The 18,549-nt window shown below is 45.9% G+C and overlaps 1 protein-coding gene across 1 annotated transcript in view; it reads left to right on the top strand.

Moving 5' to 3' along the window:
- Positions 1–18,549, top strand: part of Fer1l6 (fer-1 like family member 6) — a 118,036-nt gene that overhangs the window by 58,754 nt on the left and 40,733 nt on the right. The window contains exons 20-24 of the mRNA XM_060389388.1: positions 4,075–4,209; positions 6,475–6,624; positions 15,534–15,644; positions 15,889–16,050; positions 17,770–17,950. Of these exons, the coding sequence (XP_060245371.1) occupies positions 4,075–4,209; positions 6,475–6,624; positions 15,534–15,644; positions 15,889–16,050; positions 17,770–17,950 (739 nt within the window). The remainder of the gene's footprint in view (positions 1–4,074; positions 4,210–6,474; positions 6,625–15,533; positions 15,645–15,888; positions 16,051–17,769; positions 17,951–18,549) is intronic.

The following is an 18,549-nucleotide window of genomic DNA, read 5'->3' as shown; positions in this document are numbered from 1 at the left end:
CCAGAGCCCGGGTAAAAAGCCAGGCATGGAGGTGTGCACCTTAATACTAGCACAGGGGTGGTGGGTGGAGATGGGAGGGTTGTGGGGACTCGCTGGCTTGCCAGCCAACCCCTAGATCAGCGAGAGTGCTTGTCTCAAAAACAAGATGGATGGCTTCTGAGAAATACCAGTGATTGCCTTCCGGTCTCAACATACATGTACATGTACACGCATGTACACCTGCACATGTGCATCCCCTACAAACACACATACACACACACACACATATACATACACCCCAAATCAATACACAAACATGGATTTCCCTGATTCCAAATCCAACATCTTCTACTTACTAGCTAGATGATGCTAAACAGAATTCCCTTTAGGTCTCACTGCCTTCATCTGTGCTGGGCATGATAGTGACACATACATCTCCCTCATAAAACACGAAATGTTGATGGCTTAAAACAGCTTTTACCTGATGGCTGGTGATGGCTGCTACTGCAGCTGCCATCCCCAGACAAGAGTGGTCTCAGAAGGCGGATCCAAGGGCCAGCCAGTTGCCTCAGCCATGCAATTCCAGGCCCTCTGGAGCGACCTGGAGGAGTCTGAGTGAGCTCACAGGAATGCACATAACTGTCCTGCTGGTTTTCGTCTCCACATAGCACCGTGGTTTAATTTAGATTCATATTTCAAAGAAACAGACGGAGTTGGCTTATCAAATAATTGTGTGAAAGGGAACTAGGTTCTGTTGAACCTTGGATTTGCCTCTAATTTTGGATCACGTGCCCAACTTTTGCTAATAATAATAGCTGTCACTTATCCAAAGCTCTCACGTGCCAGACACGACAATAAACATTTTCTGTACATTGTTTCCCGACCCTCACCGTAACTCGGGAACACATGCTCTTATGTTCCCATTTTGGAGATAAAGAAGTGAGAATCAGAGATTGCACAGCTTGGAGACAGTGGACCACGACGGAGACCGAGGTCTTCCCAGTTCTGAGACCACCTTGGCCTAGCCACTCTGTCTTGATTTTGGTTAGAAAGCTCCCAGGTTTCTCTCTCCTTGGATGTTGGGCTACATTGGATGGCCCGGTCTGGGACTGTGGCAGGCCTCCTACATGCTCCGGAAAGTTAAGCGTGAGACCCTGCCAGAACAGCAGAGCCTGATGTTCATAAGGTAGCATCCTTATGGGATGGCACTGGTTCCCAGGAGAACTGAGCTCCTAGTGCTCCAAAGAGCCAGCCTCTAAAGGGTGTCCTTTTTAAGGGGCGGGTGTGACTTGATGGGTCTTGTGACTTGAAGGTCTGGGATGTTTCAGAGTTACTGCAGACACTATGGTGAAATAGGACTTGAAGGATAAAGGAAAGGAGGAGAAAGCTCCTATACAGAAAGGGTTTGAGAACTGAAGAGGAGAGGTGTCAGATGTGAATAAGGGAACATGACAGAAAGAGAAGGAGGGTGGGGCATCTTAGACAGTGGATTTTGTTAAGCCTGGGCTTCCCAACAATGAGACTGATGCCTAGTCCTGAAGATATGACGGTTAGACAAGATCACCCAGTGTGCCAAGACTGTCATAGGTAGGCAATGTGTGTGTGTGTGTGTGTGTGTGTGTGTGTGTGTGTGTGTGTGTGTGTGTTTTCCAAATAATTGGACCCCAAGATTGACAAATACTAGGCAGATACTCTACTCCAGAACCACATCCCTTGCCCTAAGTGTTTACTCACTTATCGGCAAATATGGACTGAGATGGAATGCATTTAGGGAGGGTAGCAAGCATTTACTGAGCACCTACTGTATGCCAGGCAATGAATATTTTTTTTTTTTACCTCAAACAAGATGGGTGTTAGCCCATTTAAAGATGGGAAAGTAAGGCTTGGAGACATTAAACCATCTGTGCAATTTGGTCATAAGTTAGTTAATTAAACCTGGATTCCTTTTAGGGTTTTTGTTCCTACTGCTGTATTCTATCCAGGACATCTGATTAACTGTTCACAGTGTTAGCTAAGTCTAATCCTAGACTTCCAAATGATGCTGTGACTCAGTGGTTCTCAACCTTCCTAATGTTGCAACTTTTCCGCACACTTTCTCATGTTGTGGTGACCCCCAACCATAATATTACTTTCATTATGACTTCGTAACTGTAATTTTGCTCTTGAGCAGTGTCTCAGCTTCTAAGCCCATCAGAAATAATGTATTTTCTGATGGTTGCAACCCACAGGTTGAGAACCGCTGCTTTAAACTCAGCTCATTGCATGGCTTCTTAAGGAATCCTTTAAGAAACAAGGCTAATCCTGAGTAGCTGAGCAAAGATGTAGGAGATATTTGTTCGGGTGAGCCATTAAGTACTGCTCTAAAGTGACCGGGTGACCTTTTTACATATGGCGGCAACCTGAAGGACAGGTCAGGTCCCTCTCATCTGTCCATGCAAAATGGCTGTCAAGCACCCATTATGCCGAGGATGCGTTCTAGCCCACTGCAGCTGCACGATGAATGAGTGGATGAAGACTGAATGGATGCTGGCCTCTGGAATCTTATTCAATGGCATTTCCAGCCACATTCCAGGGCTGCGATTCAAATGTTCCCACAGGGAAGATACTTGTGGAGGTTATAGACTGCTTTGACATTATTCTGTCAGTCAGGTGCATGCCACAGAGGGCTCACCTGTCTCTTCAAAAGCGACATAAAAGCACACAGCTTTGCATTACAATTGTGTCACTCGTGTTTATCGGTTGGTTGAATTTAGGGTCTTTTTATGTCAGAAAAGTGAGATTTCCTCAGAAGCATCTTAAAGCTTCACTGTATCTGCGACATGAAATATTCTAAAATAAAAACTCAAGAAGGGAGGAAAACTGCAGGCACACAATACTTTTACGGCTTATGTAAAGAACTGTAAAGATATTCTTCCGTGCCCACAGAGCAAACAATTTAATGCCGTAACTGGAGCTGGCTGGTTATATAACTGAGCTGGCAGTTTTATGGGAGTCTGAGGGTTAGGGAAGGCCAGTCCTTTCTTTCAGCCTTCCTGGACTGGGCAATGGCGGGTAAGGAACAGTTCAGAGGTGCTGTGGAAATTTCCCCAGGATCCAGCAGCTGCCGAATGCTTTCACTTATGAAACCCATCTGGTTGGGTAGCTTGGAAGAGATCTGTGCCCATGGACTCTTTCCAGTAGAGGCTGCACGTATTGATGGAGCAGTGTCTGCCCAGGTGCAGGACCACCTACCCTGCAAACAGCTCAGCCTTTCACTCTTGCGAAATTGGCCTCTTTCCAAATGTCTAAAGAAACACAGGAAGAAATTCAATTGTCGATAACCTTCTCCCTTCCGAAGGTCCCTCTTGAACAGCCTGGGGAGAGAGCTATGGGCTGATTCTGGTGAGACCCTGATGGCTCTGGACCAATTCTTCAAGCTAGCATCCTTCCTTGATTTTTAGTCTCCTCTGTTTGTGTGGTGGGTACAGCCCACTACCCAGGTCACGATTTTGCTACTGCAGCAACTCCTGTGAAAGAAAGATGACATGTCAGGTGGTGAGGGCTGTTCTGAAGGCTATTCAAAACAGTCAGTGCAGAGCCACAAAGCTGTAGACTCCTACATAGAGTATATGTGATTTGAAGATCAAGATCAGGGACTTTGATTGTATTTGATCCCCTCCCCCTTCTCAGTGGAGGGGATCCCTAAAGTAGAGGTTTTAGTAGAGTTACCTGGTGGAAGTGGATGATCCAGATGGACTTTCAGCTTATCACCTGTAGACTCTGCCTAGGTAAACCTGTTTCTCTGTCTTTCACGTGCGTGTAAACAACTGTACTCATTCAAGGTTTGAATGAGACACTGCGTGCACAGTGCTATACTGGGAGCAGACAATAATTACTCAATAAAGAGCAACTGATGCCATTATAACCCCAGGGTGAATCAATATTGTTTATGCAAATGTGTCATTAAGCAGTACTCCGCCAATAACACATTACGGATACAACGTTTTCCGGGGACTGTGACTTTGCATGTAACAAACAGCAGCCACGGACTTTCCTTGCCCTCCGTGTTTCTGTAGAACGACTCAGTTGAACAATTCCTTTGTTGTTTTCTTCCAGGTCATTTCCCAGACTCTCTCTCCTACCTGGAACCAGATGCTGCTGTTCAACGAGCTGGTTCTGCACGGTGAAGAGAGGGAGCTGGCGGAGTCCCCACCCCTCGTGGTGGTGGAGCTCTACGACAGTGACGCAGTGGTGAGTGTCCCTAGGCGGCACTGACTGCACCTTCTTCCAAATGCTTTGCTGCCTGAGCTGACTTTATTTGAAAGCTGATAGAGTCCTGACTCTGTGAGGGTTCAGGAGTCTCGATGCACCCAGTGATGGCTTTGCCCACAGCACACCATGATACACAGAACCATGATGATGATAGTCACTGCTTTATTTAAGGTCTGTTCTTCAGAGCTCCCTTTTAAGTACAATCAAAATCCCACCTAATCAGCAAAACTCAGTCAACACCCACTTCTGTAAGGATGTGATACTTGCATAAGCCAATCTACAACTACAGCAAACCTGTAGCTGGTCCTCTGTTCCTGCTGTTTATAAGACTCCTCGGAGCCTTTTGGAAAGCGGTTTGTGCTGCTCTCGTCCGGCTGGAGAGAAATGCATGGGCATCTTCACAGAGTCAGCCTTGGAACTGGATCTCCTTTTACTTGGCTTCTGCTTGGCCCTACAACTGCACATTTATCTCAATTACAAACCGAATGTCTTCCTCTCCATAGACATTCATGTTCTGAAACCTTGGGGAACCCCCAAAGCTGACGGGTTGGTGTAGGTGACTAAAACAAGTATTCTTTTCTAAGTTAAGAAGTCTGCTGTAGATGACAGAGATTTCTGTCTTTTACTTGACATCTCTACTGCCTGAAGAATCTCAAATATGTAAAGCACAATGGTTGTTTTGAAAAGATTTCCCAAAGCCTCCTCACTCTTAGTGTGCCCCCACTAACCCTGGGATGAGACAAGGCCAAGGAGAAACAAGATGCATGATTCACAAGAGTTGTAGGAAAGAAAGACAATACAGAAAGTTTGTGCTTTCCCCCTGGAGAAATATGGGGAGACATACATAAGATTTTTGTTCATGTCTCTAGGCTGCCATTAAGATGAACTAAAATATGATAATCAGATTGTTAGAATTGAGCTCTTCTGGCCCATGTTTTCAGTCTAGAACTTCCTCTTACTCTCCAGTGGCTTGTGGTCCCTCATGGTTGACTGGCACTATAGGAAATGCATTTCCGTTTGGCGAATTGGCTGCTGCTTGGGTTTATGCTCACTCTTACATTCCTAACACTAGTTTGAGTTAACTATTTCTAGGAAGAATGGTTAGCAAACTAATTGTTAAGCAGATCACTCATTTTATGCCAAACTGTCCTAACCCCATCCATTCCATTCGCTCTCCCAACGGATAGCAGCAGGCTATCCTGCTTGTTTGTTTTCAAGTGTGGCTGAGCTAAAGCCCTGTTTCCACCCCCTTCCCTAGCCGCAAGGCAAGTGCTGGCTCATGAACCCAAAGACAATAATGAGGCATGGCTGCTAAAACCTGGCCTAAAACAAAATAGAACGTGGGCACTGTCCTCAGACTAAGCAGATCGTGTCTACCATCTGTCACTCAGCAAATACACACTGACTGGGTTTTCAGGCGAGGGGATGCGGCAGTAGACAAAGCAGGCAGCCCCTCCCATACGGAACCTGAATTCTTATGATTCCTGAGAGAAATAGCCAAACAGAATAGCTGCTATAGCTCCTGCCTCTCCTGGAGGAGAGTGGACCTGACTCCTGAGAGCTGTGTTGGGGAAGCGTCAAGCAGTTCTTGAAGCCATACATGTACACACATACAAAGGTAATTTCCCCTTTTTACTCCCCTCACCGAAACATGCTGGCATCAGTCATCACCATTAGCAGCCCATCACCATATATTAAGCACATAATAAAAAACGATATCTAAGATTACATTACTTCTTATAATGTCATGAACAAACAAAAAGCTTTAGCCCTGTTTATGAGCCTCAGATAGGCTGAGTAGCTGGCAGAGGTCACAAAGCCAGAGAGAGGCAGCTCTGAGACCACACACCTACGGGTTACTTAGCTCTGAAGCTCACGATCCTCTTCACAGCAGAGACCGCTCTGGGATGTCTGTAAGTCCTGTGGTTTCTCTTTCCCTCCCAATTCACTCTGGTCAGCTACATTCATTAATCTCTCTATAGAAGGAGTCTTGGACCAGGGAAAGCCCCAAGGTTATTCTTTAGGTGTTTCACTGAGATCCTGAGAGTACCCTCTGCCCCTCCCCCCATGCTGAGGGTAGGAGTGGGCATGGGAGGAGGGGGCAGAGGGTACTCTCAGGATCCTAGTACCTGGTAGAAGGTAAGCAGGAAACGACGCTGGCAACTTTGCAAAAATGATTTGCTAAGTTGCACTGATACTGAGAAGAAATAGTAGATGCCCGTTAAAAACTCATTTCTTCTTTAGGGGAAACCAGAATATCTGGGTGCCACGGTGGCTGCTCCAGTTGTGACGCTAGCTGACCAGGACTATGTGCCCCCCAAGCTGTGCTATCACCCAATCTTCTGTGGCAACCTCTCTGGAGGGGACCTCCTTGCTGTGTTTGAGCTGTTGCAGGTAAGATGTCCAGGCATGTCTACCAGATGTCTTTCTGCCCTGCTTGGCCAGAGGGACAGCTTCTTGGATGTGATGTTGAGTGAGGCAATGCCTGGTCCATCCCTGTCATTCCATGTCTGCGGGGGATCTTCTTCTGGGCATCTGGAAGCTGACACTCAAAAGCTTTGATAACATGAGGTATTCTCAGAACTGCTGCACCACAATCAGAATCTGAGAACGAAAGGTCCTTGAGGGTTGGGTCATCGTGTTTTGAGCTACAGCAAAGTCCCTCCCTGTTCTATCAGACCGTATACGGATGTGACAAAAGAAGGCATCGGACATTTGTGGTTGTAGTTGCCGTGTGCCTGAAGGTATAGTTGTGGCATTTCATATGTGTCCACATCCTAGGCCATCCTGAGCCTCCGGGAGACACATGTTAACATTCCTATTTGAGAGATGGCAAACTGGGGCTGCAGCGCTTGGCCAACCTCATCTCCTGCTGTAGGTAGACAGTTAAGCTGAGCTCTGAACCTTGGCTTTCAAATCTTTCACTTCTTGCATTATATCACATTGTTTTCCAAGGCCAAAGAATTCCTAGTCCTTCCCTGAAGTCCTAGAGGGTGTGTGTGTGTGTGTGTGTGTGTGTGTGTGTGTGTGTTTGTGTGGTGTATGTGTGTGTGTGTGTGTGTGTGTGGTGTATGTGGTGTGTGTGTGTATGTGTATACAAAGACCCTCTCATAGGAAGAAAAGCTGAGTTTTTGAAGTATGGCTGTCTATTAGAGAACCATTGAGACTTGAGGACAAAGAAAAAGGAAGCATGGGCCTGCTGGAAATTACTCTACTGGACCCTACCTTCTCTGAGTCTTCAGTCACTGGTGACTCTTTGCTTTTGGATCAGGCCAGTCTTTTCTCTTAGTCCATGCAGGATGCTATGGAAGAATGTCATTGATTGAAGAGCTTAAACAACAAGCATTGTTTTCTAGATGTTGTCACACTTGAGGCTGGCTGTCCAAGAGGGCGCTGATAGATCTGGCTTACCCGGCTTATAGATGCTGCCTTCTCTGTGTACCCTCATGTGGGTGGGAGGGTAATGTTCTCTTTTGAGTCTCTTATTAAAAGAGACACAACACATTCATGAGGGCTCTGGATTCTTCTCTAAGGCTGAACCTCCAGATATCATCATGGTGGGGTTATAATTTGAACATCCAACTTTAACAGGAGAGTAAAAGCATCTTTTATAGGAAAACCTGATTTCAGAAAGCTCAGTTCAAAATAAAACAAAGCTCAACTCACTTGATAAAAAAACTGAGAGGCACGTATTCCTTACACACACAGCATGAATGCTCATGAAGGTAGGAGGGACTGGATCCCATGGGGATAAATCTCAGACATACCGCTTGTTAGAGTGTGGCTTTCTCTCTTTAAAAATATCAGGCATTAATCAGTCTACCCAAAGTGTCTGGTAATAGAGCAGTCCATTATTCTTATTTTAATAATAAAATATTTTTATTTTTTATTACTTTATTTTTATTATTATTATAGTTTTATTATTAATAATATTGTGTGCTATAGGACATTAAAGCAAGACCTTTGGTCCCAGCTATTGATTTTAGAAATTGGAATGGATAGAAAGGCAACGACATAGTCAACATGGCAGGTCAGAATCTAGACTCCGGTAGACAGGTTTCTAGCCAAAATGGAGGTCTAGGCTGTGTTAATTATTGTAGAGATAGATTTAGGTTAGACACGCTTGTATTCAAACCCAAATTCTCTTCGCATCTACAGCCTAGATATTGCTATCAGATGCAGTGACGCATTCTTTAGACCACCCAATCACACGTTGTCATCTGTGTTCCAAGTCACCTGAGGAAGAACATTTTATGGAGAAAATGGTAGCTTTGGAGAAAGAGTAAACTCTGCCGGGGAAACTGAGTCTGCCTAAGTAGAAGTCAGGTGATGAGAAATGAAAGACTAGCTTCATTCCGCTCCGAGTATGGAAGTCTAGCAGGGTAGGGGAGAAGAACGAGGAAGACATTTCTCGTACAAACATTAGGTTTTAGGATGCCAGGGTGATAAAATAAGTGGTCTCCAACAACACCATCTGTAGCCAGATAGGTGTGTGCCACCCAGGTGTGTGGATGTCCAAACGGAAGGCAATTATCCAAGGGGGCTGCTCCAGTCTCTCCTCAAATGAGAGTCATAAGTTGTAGGCAAGCTGTTCTGGTTCAAACCCAGACAGATACCAAACAACGCTGAATCTGGACACAAGGAGCTTTGCCCTTCTGCTCTCCCTTAAGGCTTTGCTTTCTGTCCCCATATAATATTACATCAACTGATAACTTCCCTTCCCAAGAGATAGCAGTTTCAGACTTAATGGCTACACAAAGGCATTTCTTGTGTCTTCTTAGAACTTCAGTTCCTCCAAATCTAGTGAATGGGAAGCTTAATAATTGCTTCATATTACATATTCCAATAACATTTTTGTGTGTATTTGTGTATGTGTTGTGTGTATGTGTATATATTTGTGTGCATCCATAGGTAAGTTCATGTGTACATGTATGTGTGCATGTGTAGCCTGAGACAGTGTCAGATGTGTTCCCCAATCACTCTCCACTTTATTTTTTGAGGCAGAGCTTCCCACTGAAGCTGTAGCGAATTCAGCTACAGTTTGTTCACCCAGTTTGTTTAAAGTTTCCTTTTAACAAACAAAGCGGAGTCCACGTTCTCTTCAAGGCTACCAGAGCACTGACCGTCGAGGGAGGTGGTGGCTGACTGTGAGAAGTGGACCTGGTCCGACACAGTGTGCATGAGAACGCTAAGGTACCAGGTTAGCTGAGCTGCATCTAGGCACTGCTCTTCCCAGCCCAGAGCTGCCTTTATAAGCGCTCTTAGCCCAAGTCTCCAAGTCTCTCAGTAGTCCTTCAATGAGGGGCAAACACGTTGACCCCTAAAGATGACGTGAAAACTCTGGCATCTGGGACTCACAGTCCTACCCACCACCCTCTCAAAACTGGGCACACTGCTGAGACTTATAAAGGAGCGTTGCCAGAGGTAGGAGGCTCAGGAGAGGCAATCCTCAGGGGTTTCATTAGGCCTTCTCATTTGATCGCTTGTCCAAAAAGTGACTTAATCGTCAACGTGACTGTCTTAGCAGGTGGAGCTCAGGCATGCTGAGCACACTGGACTGGAGATGTCTTCATTTGACACAGTTGGGTCTGTGGACGATTTACTTCCTTGCTTCCCATGCTGAAATACTCCCCTGACACAGGAGTTGATGGCATGGCTCTTCTATGTACCCATCAAATCCATTGTCTCTGTCAGCCACACACACTAACTGCCCCTCTCTCTTCTCAGTCGTAGCCCATCTAGGATGTTAGCTCTGTCACTCTGGCTGAGTTCTGAATGCAGGCATAATTCTGTACGCAATAACTATGGCCAAGGCCTGGGCAGCTCTAGCTGTTTCCATGCTTTTTTCTCATCTTCTCTGTTTCTGGAATCTTCTTTTAGTTCTCATGTCAATCATTGTCCTGTTCTCATCATTCTCCACATCCCTTCCAGAACCTGAGTTGATCATGCCACTCTTCTCTTCCACGTCTTCAGCTGCTCCCCACTCCTTTGGTAAATGAGAACATTTACCAAATTTTCCTTCTCTTAAAGGAATTTTCCTCCTCTCAAATGCAGTGAACAGAGTTTGAGAAGTGCTTCTTGTAACATTTCTCTTGGGGATTTAAAATACCTGCTATCATAGTAAATGCTCTCTGAAGAACATTTAAAAATGTCTTTAAACTGTTTTTTAAAAACCTGCTATTTCCAAAGCCATTTTTGTTTTTATTATAATGGCCAATAATGCATGGAGAGAAAAATCCAGACTATACATGAATATAAAATTCTCAGTCTGGCTTTTAAGCTGTCTCAAAAGTTGTCCTCAAACTACTTTCTCAGGGTCACATATTAATATGCAATTTACCTTACAGCTGCCATATCCTTTTTATGAGCAGCCACTCCAGGCTCCTGGTGCTCATAAATTTACTCTCCTGCTCTTAGGCAAGCTGTTAACTCGTTCTGAAATACCTCCCCTCTCTGCCCACCTCAGCTCCTGCAGAGCCATTTACCTGCCAATGAGAATTATCAAAATCCAGAGCAACAGGTTTCTGTTCCAGCTTGCCCACTCCACCTCAGTCCAAACCCCCTCCCATCCTGCTCGTTTGCCTCTTTTCCTGTTCAGTCCATGCCTGATGCTTGTCAGCAACTGAATCAGTCCTTACCTCCTCTGTTACTGGGTCAGTTAGTTGAGGACAAGGGTCGCGTTGCTCATCAATCCATACATCCAAACACGTATTTATCCAGGGTCTACTGTGTGGGGGGATTCCCGAGGAATGTTCCTAAGCAGACAAAACACAGAGATTGCTTTCATTGTCTGTCTGCCATACTTTCCAAATTCTAGAGATGCTGTCTTACCTTACTGCAGAGCAAGTTCACTACACATCCCAAGGAAGGGCCATTCCTAGTTCCAAGAGTTGCAGCCCCTGGAGTTGCTCAGCGTGTAGCGTTTATAGACCTCTGTGGCATATCTGCCACAGAAATCTCTTCTGAGATCGTATGCCACATCCCAGGAACCTTTCATTTACCATCATGTGAGCTCTGTCCATTTTTCCCATTCACTTTAAATCTTTGTCTCTTTGATACAGATCAAGGAAAAGCTATATTGTTCTTGCCTTTTGCTTAAGTCCCCCTGGCTTGAAGAAAGTCAGATTTTCCTCCTTTGTGATTGCTGCTTGTTAAACCATCTCATTAGTGGTCTGAATTAAGTGAGTGGATTCATTTTACATAGCATTTCTGTATGTTCTCCCTGTTTTAAAGTTATCAATTAAGGATATGCTAATATGGATTTTGCCATTCACCTGGAATAAGCTGGTGACAGACAGGTCAGGAGAACAAGAAGACTCTGGATATTCTGGAAGACTCTGCTCAGACCCCGGAGCCTCTTCTTGAGTCATCAGGGAATCGCAGAGATGGCACTTGCCTCCTCTGGTGGCTAACACGTCAGAGCGTACACATTCCTGCTCTCACACTTCCTTCCTGGGAAGCATCAGCCGCTGCAGTGTCACCCTGGTCTAGGTCTAGAAGAGATGCACGCACACATTTACTGTTCAAACTAGGTCCTAGATTACTTCCTCTGAGATCTTTTTGTGTGCCGGAGTTGGTGACAAATTTCTTTCAGTGTTTCAGACGCTGCTCTGCCTTTGGGCTTCCCTTCTCTGTTGAGAAGTTGTGTGTTATCCTTATTATTGTTCCTTTAAAATGTGAACTTTCACCAAGATTTTTATTTCTGCTTTTTATTTTTATTTCATGTATGGCCATAGAATTTCCATTTCTTCCTTCTTACTGAAATCTTTTGTCATGTCTTTTATTGGACAGACGAAGCACTGTTGTTGTGGAGTTCATGTCTGGTGACGATGCTACCCAGATCCCCTGGGATCTGTTTCTTTGGTTGTGTTTCCTCGTGGTATTTGACGACACTATCCTGTCTCCTCACACACCATGTTTTGTTTCACTATGGACATTGTATATAACAATATGCAGAGAAATTGGATATTGTTTCCCTCTAGAGAATTATTTTGAAGCCACCAGCGCCTCACCCTGCACAGTTCTGGAACTGGGGAAATAACAAGTGAAGAACTGAGAGACACATGAAGAGAGAAAAATCCAGGATGTCGTGGGCCGGGCACTCTGATGGAAAAACAACAGCAGGCTGGAAAGCAGTGTTGTTATATACTGCTGAATGGGGGTGTGGCTTAGCTAATCTCTCAGTAGGGCTCTCTGTCGGGGAGCAGTCTCAGGCTGTAGACTCTCCGCGGGGAGGAAGCTGTGGTTGTTTCATAGTGCATACACTGTCAATATCTATCCTCAGACCATGGGAAGGCCTTGCCAGTCCCATGGGTCTGAGGCCTTGGAGTACTTGACATGGCGGTGGTCATGTCAACAATACAGTCACTTAGGACTTCATCCACCCTACACAGCAGCACTCCAGAATGGACTCCATTCAACTAGAGGCAACACAAGGTGGAGCCTTGCTCTTTGCAAGGCCTGTGCAGCTTGCCTTCACTCCTGATGAATTCTCTGTGGAGAAAGCATCCGAGTGTTGGACACGCTTCTCTACAGTTCTCCACAGCAGTTCTGAGATGTGGATACCCTTGTCTGCACTCTGCCAATGGCAGGGCTGAGATGCAGAGATCACTAATTTTGCACCAGGTACCCACTTGCCTCACCTTTGCCCTATTCGTGAAGCCAGATCCTCTATGAGCTCCTCGTGTTCATCTTCCCTGGGATATTAGAGCAATTTGTCCTTCACAAGTCATTCCACTTGCCCCTGAGTCAACTTCACCTTCAAAACAGTCCCTCATTTCCCAGGTCCCATGCACTGAGCAACTACATACTGTTTATACAGGCCACACAGACCCATTGCACTGGGAAGAAGCTTAACCTTGACTGTCAGCCGCTCCACCACACTGTGGGATCCCTTGGAAGCTGGGGGTGTGTGTCAATATTTAAGGTCATAAATGTATGCCTCTTGTGGGGATTGCTCAGGCTGACATCTCAGAACTTCCAGGATAAGGAAACACACTTCCTCTTTTTAAAAGGACTTTTAAAATATGCCTTTAAAACCTTTGTTTGTATTTTATGTGTATATGCATTTGCCTGCATCCATGTATGTGCACCTTCTGCATGCTTGCTGCTTCTAGAGGACAGAAGAGGGTATTTAATCCCCTGGAACTGGAGTTACACGTAGTTGTAAGTCACCGTGTGGGTGCTGGGAACCAAAGCTGGGTCCTCTGTGAGGGAACAAGTGCTTTTAACTGCTGGACCATCTCTGCAGCCCCATAAGTGATGCCATTTTATAAAGCATCTTTAATAATGGTTCTTGGAGCCTTCGAAGGGTGAGAGTGGGAGTGCAGAAAACATTAACTTTCGGTTGGGTGGGAGGGATAATTTCTAATGTCCTCTGGCAGCAGGACAAACACAACTAGTAGAAGTTGAGGGTTTTTAATATCCGCTCCCACATAATTAACAGAGCATCATATCCTGGAGGACTGAAGTGTTGCCCAGCTGGATTTCTGAGGCTCTAAGAAGAAATAATCGCTATCCGAAGCTGTCCAAGTAGCCCATCTGATCATTCTTCACTATTTAAAGAGCATTCCGCCTTATACATAAAGTATACATCAAAATATGCATAGTTGTCATAAGTCAAAATGGAATAGAATGAAAAGAATGTCCACAGTCGGCTCTTTCCCTGCCGCTGCCTCAGCTGGTTTTTCTTTATTCGTTATGCATGGTCCTGGGTTACATAAGGACACTTTCACACACGTACGCAATGTCCCCTCCCTTTCTCCCCACTCTCCCTCATCCTAGTCCCCTCTGTTCACCCAGACAGTTTCACGTCTACTTTTATGTCTTATATATACACACAAGACTTTACATAACTATATACCCTCTAAGAACTCCAAGGGAGAGGAAATTCACAGCGCCTGTCCTCGAACCTCTTAGCTCTTCCGTGGCTTTACAGCCGAAGTTAGAGGAGCAGTTAGTGTCCCAGGTGAGGTGACAGGCAACACCACTCACGCTGGCGGGGCCAGGCAGCTGGCTACCTGCTCGTCCTTGTCATACCAGCTTCCTTTTCTGGCTCATTCCAAAGCCTCATTATCTCTGGCCTGTTTGGTATTTGTAGAGTCTGCTTGTCTATTTCCGGGCTTTCGTGTAATTAGACTAACCATGTCTGCCATGGTCAACCCGAATGTATCTGTAATAACGAAATGGGTGTTGGTTTGCGCTCTGCCAGTTTTCATGAGCAATCAGGCATTTTCTAGCACATGGAGCTAATGTGTCAGTCAGCTCGTAAACATGTATCAGGAAGCCACAGTATGTGCAGCACTGCCTGAGTGCTTGGAGAACAAGATGAAGCAAAGAAAGAGTTCCTCTTGGCCAAGCGCTATAGAATTTTCAGGCAGACAAGATCCTCACAGAGGTGAGCCATAGACTCCAAAGCAGTAATTAACAGAGCATCAGATTGTGGAGGACTGAAGTGTTGCCCAGCTGGATTTCTGAGGCTCTAAGAAGGAAAGCAGAGCGTCGCTCACAAAAGCCTAGTTTCTGCACGTGGTTGCCCAACCCCCACACTTTTACCTATATAGAAGATGCAGTGCACTCAAAGGACAGAGGGCAGAAAATGGCCACAACAACTGGGATCCAGTCTGGGAAGGCTTCTTGACACATGAGGCAGCGAGGTAGGACTCAAAGAGAGGGCAGTGTGGCCCACATGTGGGACAATCCCTGCCTCTAGTGGAATTGTCTAGGTTCTTTGTAGGATATTTCAACAAAGCATGCTGATTGTCCTGTAGCTTCACTGTGACCAAGGGCACAAAAGTGACCCATTTTCTTCCCGAGTTCCTCACTCAAAAGATTTTAAAACAACTTCTGTTTCACTGGTTAGCAGTAAGTCTCTATTTCATTAAATACAACCTTGTTCTGTAGCTGTGCACTGTGACCTTTCTGGAGCTCTTGACTCTCTGGGGATAGTGGGTAGTTAAGCATCAAAAGTTTAGGATGTGATCACAGCCCTCTTTGCATCCATCGCTACAATTTTTTCAAGCTGTGAACATCTATACACTTGTGGGGCTTTCCCTCTCCATTATCTGCTGTAAGCTCACTGAAAGCTGTCCTACCAGCCCGGTGTGGTGGCACACCCCGGGGCGTGCTCACTACATGTTTGTCAATCAATGTTCTTATCATTAGTGATTGACTGAAGGCCAGTCTGAAGGTCAGTATGCTGCCAGGTCCTTGTAAAGATGTCTTGCTGAGGAAGTTCTGCCTAGCCGGACTACTCTTCCTCACTTCCCTCAAGTCTGCTCACTAATGGCTGTTTTGTGTGACAGGTCCCTTCTTCTGGGCTTCAGGGCCTCCCTCCCATTGGCCCTCCTGACATCACACAGATCTATCCTGTTCCCTCCAACATCCGGCCAGTGCTGAGTAAATACCGAGTCGAGGTATGGTTCAGGAAGAGGGGCGGCTTGCCCCATAGGACTCATAAGGGGCGGTCATCCCACCTGCAGAGTTGAAGGGGTGTGGCATGATGGGCAGATGACCCAGCTGAACTGGACAGGACAGGGTCTACCACTAGCTACATAGTCTGCAGCTGAAAGGCCATACTTTCACTCCCAGGAGTCACGTTTGGTTTTTCCATTGGCCATGCACCAGGCTCCTCTCTGACTCTGCCCGCCCTCTCCTCAGGTCCTTTTCTGGGGTGTCCGGGAAATGAAGAAGGTACAGCTCCTCTCTGTGGACCGGCCACAGGTTCTCATTGAATGTGGGGGAAGAGGCGTGAAGTCCTGTGTGATCCAGAGTTACAAGAACAACCCCAACTTCACCGTGCAGGCAGAGGCCTTTGACGTGGTATGGCTTTCTCCTCCCTCGGGTGCTAAGGGTCCTTTGCTTCTCCCGCTTTGCCTGGGGGTGGGGGGTGGGGGGTGGTATCTCAAGATTTCAGATGTACACAGTCTGCACAAGTAGCCAGGCTTTCAGAATGAGAGTAAAGTAGATATCTGTTGTTCAGATGTTTGGGTCTAGATCATAGAATGAATCAAAGAAAGCTAGAGAACATTTGCTTAAAACACACCAGCCTCACCTGCTGCACATTCTCAGCTAAGCATCCTGGTGTAGGCCTGTCATCCTAGCTACTCAGGAAACTGAGGAAGGAGGATCATAAGTTCAAGGCCTCACCAGGCTACAAAGAGAACTGTAGACTAGCCTGGGTGAGTTAGTGAGGCCTTGTATTTTTATTTTTATTTTTATTTATTTATTTTTTTGAGACAGGGTTTCTCTGTCTAGCCTTGGCTATCCTAGACTTAACTATGTAGACGAGGTTGGCCTTGAACTCACAGAGATCCTCCTGCCTCTGCCTCTACCTCTGCCTCCCAAGGCTGAGATTACAGGCATGGGTGTGCCACCACGCCCAGCTGAGACCTCGTCTTAAAAATAAAAACTAAAGATAGGGCTGATAATGTAGCTCAGGGGCAGAGCGATTACCTAGCTTGTGTGACGCTCTGGGTTAAATACCCAGTACTCACTGCCCCCCCTCATCCCCACCCACACACCAAAGAAAAAGAAATATACACCATCACATCTAGCCCATTCTACCAAACCAAGAAGTGTTTAGCGTGGGGCACAGGCATCCCTGGTTTAACAAGCCCTCCAGTTGCTTCTGAGAACTGCTGGCTACAAAATACGCTACAGAAACTTACTTCGATGACCACATTTAAATAAGGTTCCTTGTGTTTAGAGTGTCAGTGGTTCTCATGTGTAAAGTTATATTTCTTGACAGCTGTGCTTTTATTTATTTCAATATTTCAGCACACATATTTTTATCCTATTGTTTGGAACTATGAAAAAAAGAAGGTTTTTTTGTTTTGTTTTGTTTTTGTTCAACCCACTCAGCATCCCAGATGTTTGTTCTAAGTGATCAGAGACGACGCTAAAGAATGTAGTGTCTGCAAGCCTCCATGTAGTTCAAATATTGGGGCTGGTTAAACTGTAGCTTGAAATGTTTTTTTGTTTGTTTGTTTTGTTTTTGTTTTGGTCAGTAATGACAAAACAAGAGAGTTGAAAACACTGCCACGCCAGGTGGTAGAGGGGCTGGAGAGATAGCTCAGAGGTTAAGAGCACTGCCTGCCCTTCCAGGGGTCCTGAGTTCAATTCCCATAACCACATGGTGGCTCACACAATCTATACTGAGATCTGATGCCCACTTCTGGCATGCGGGTGTACGTGCAGATAGAACACTCATACTTAAAAAGAAAAAAGGAAAGAAAATGCTGCCATAGAAATATGGAAGATATTTTGCAATCTAAATCTTCCTGGAATTTCTGCCTGGAATGAATTATTATTAGAAAATATTCGTCACAGTTTTAGCGCTTGTTTCCTGGCCTGGGAAGACAGTCCCCCAGAGTTCAGGCAAGCTGCAGAGCTGGTCTGAGGAGTATAACGCCAAGGCCAGGAGAAGGGAAGCAAACATTCAGCTGCCCGCCTGTAGCTGGGTCCGCAGGGCGGAGCAGGCAGAGCTTCCCCAGGTTCAGCTTCCCCAGGTTCAGCGTCTCCCCTCCACCTCTCCTGCAGGAGCTGCCTGAAGATGAGCTTCTGCACCCTCCGCTGAGCATCTGTGTGGTGGACTGGAGGGCTTTCGGGAGAAGCACCCTCGTCGGCACCTACACCATCAACTGCTTGAAGCAGTTTCTGTGCAAGGCCAGAGAGCCCCTTGGCCTGACCTCACAGACGGATGGAGCTGGGGCCGGGCCAGGTAGGAAGCACATCCTAGATTATAGAGTGGAAAGAACTTTAGAGTCATGGAACCTGTGGGTGTGTCCAAGATTGTCCAAGTGGCTGGCTGGGCCTTTCTGCTGAATTTATACCTCTGTTCTCTCTGCCATAGTTGCCAAATTATTACTCATATCAGAGCCAGGCCTGGTGGCACACGCCTGTAATCCCAGCACTCAGGGAGGCAGAGGCAGGCAGATCGCTGTGAGTTTGGTCTCCAAAGTGAGTCCAGGACAGCCAAGAATACACAGAGAAACCCTGTCTTGGAAAAAAAAAAAAAAAAGACTCATATCAGGATGAAAGCCTCTGTTCAGGCATCCTTGAATATTCCCTAAACTCCTTAACCCAGAGTGCATTCTCTGCCATCTTTCTTGGCTTTATGCTTGGCGTTTAGTTGGTCCCCCTTTTGGCTCTTAGGTGGCCAGAGTTAATTATGCTTCTCAGCTTCATGCTCAGCTTCGTCGTCACCATTGATCTGTTCACGTCTTCTCTGTCATCCCCCCCTCCCTCCCAGTGCAGGCCTCTTGACAACGCTGTTGTAAAACTTAAAGATTTAAGGAGTATGTGTTTGTGCGTGTGAGT

This window comes from Meriones unguiculatus, chromosome 8 (genome assembly GCF_030254825.1).
Source record: "Meriones unguiculatus strain TT.TT164.6M chromosome 8, Bangor_MerUng_6.1, whole genome shotgun sequence".
Taxonomy (NCBI): domain Eukaryota; kingdom Metazoa; phylum Chordata; class Mammalia; order Rodentia; family Muridae; genus Meriones; species Meriones unguiculatus.
This window is presented reverse-complemented; position numbering and strand designations above follow the sequence as displayed.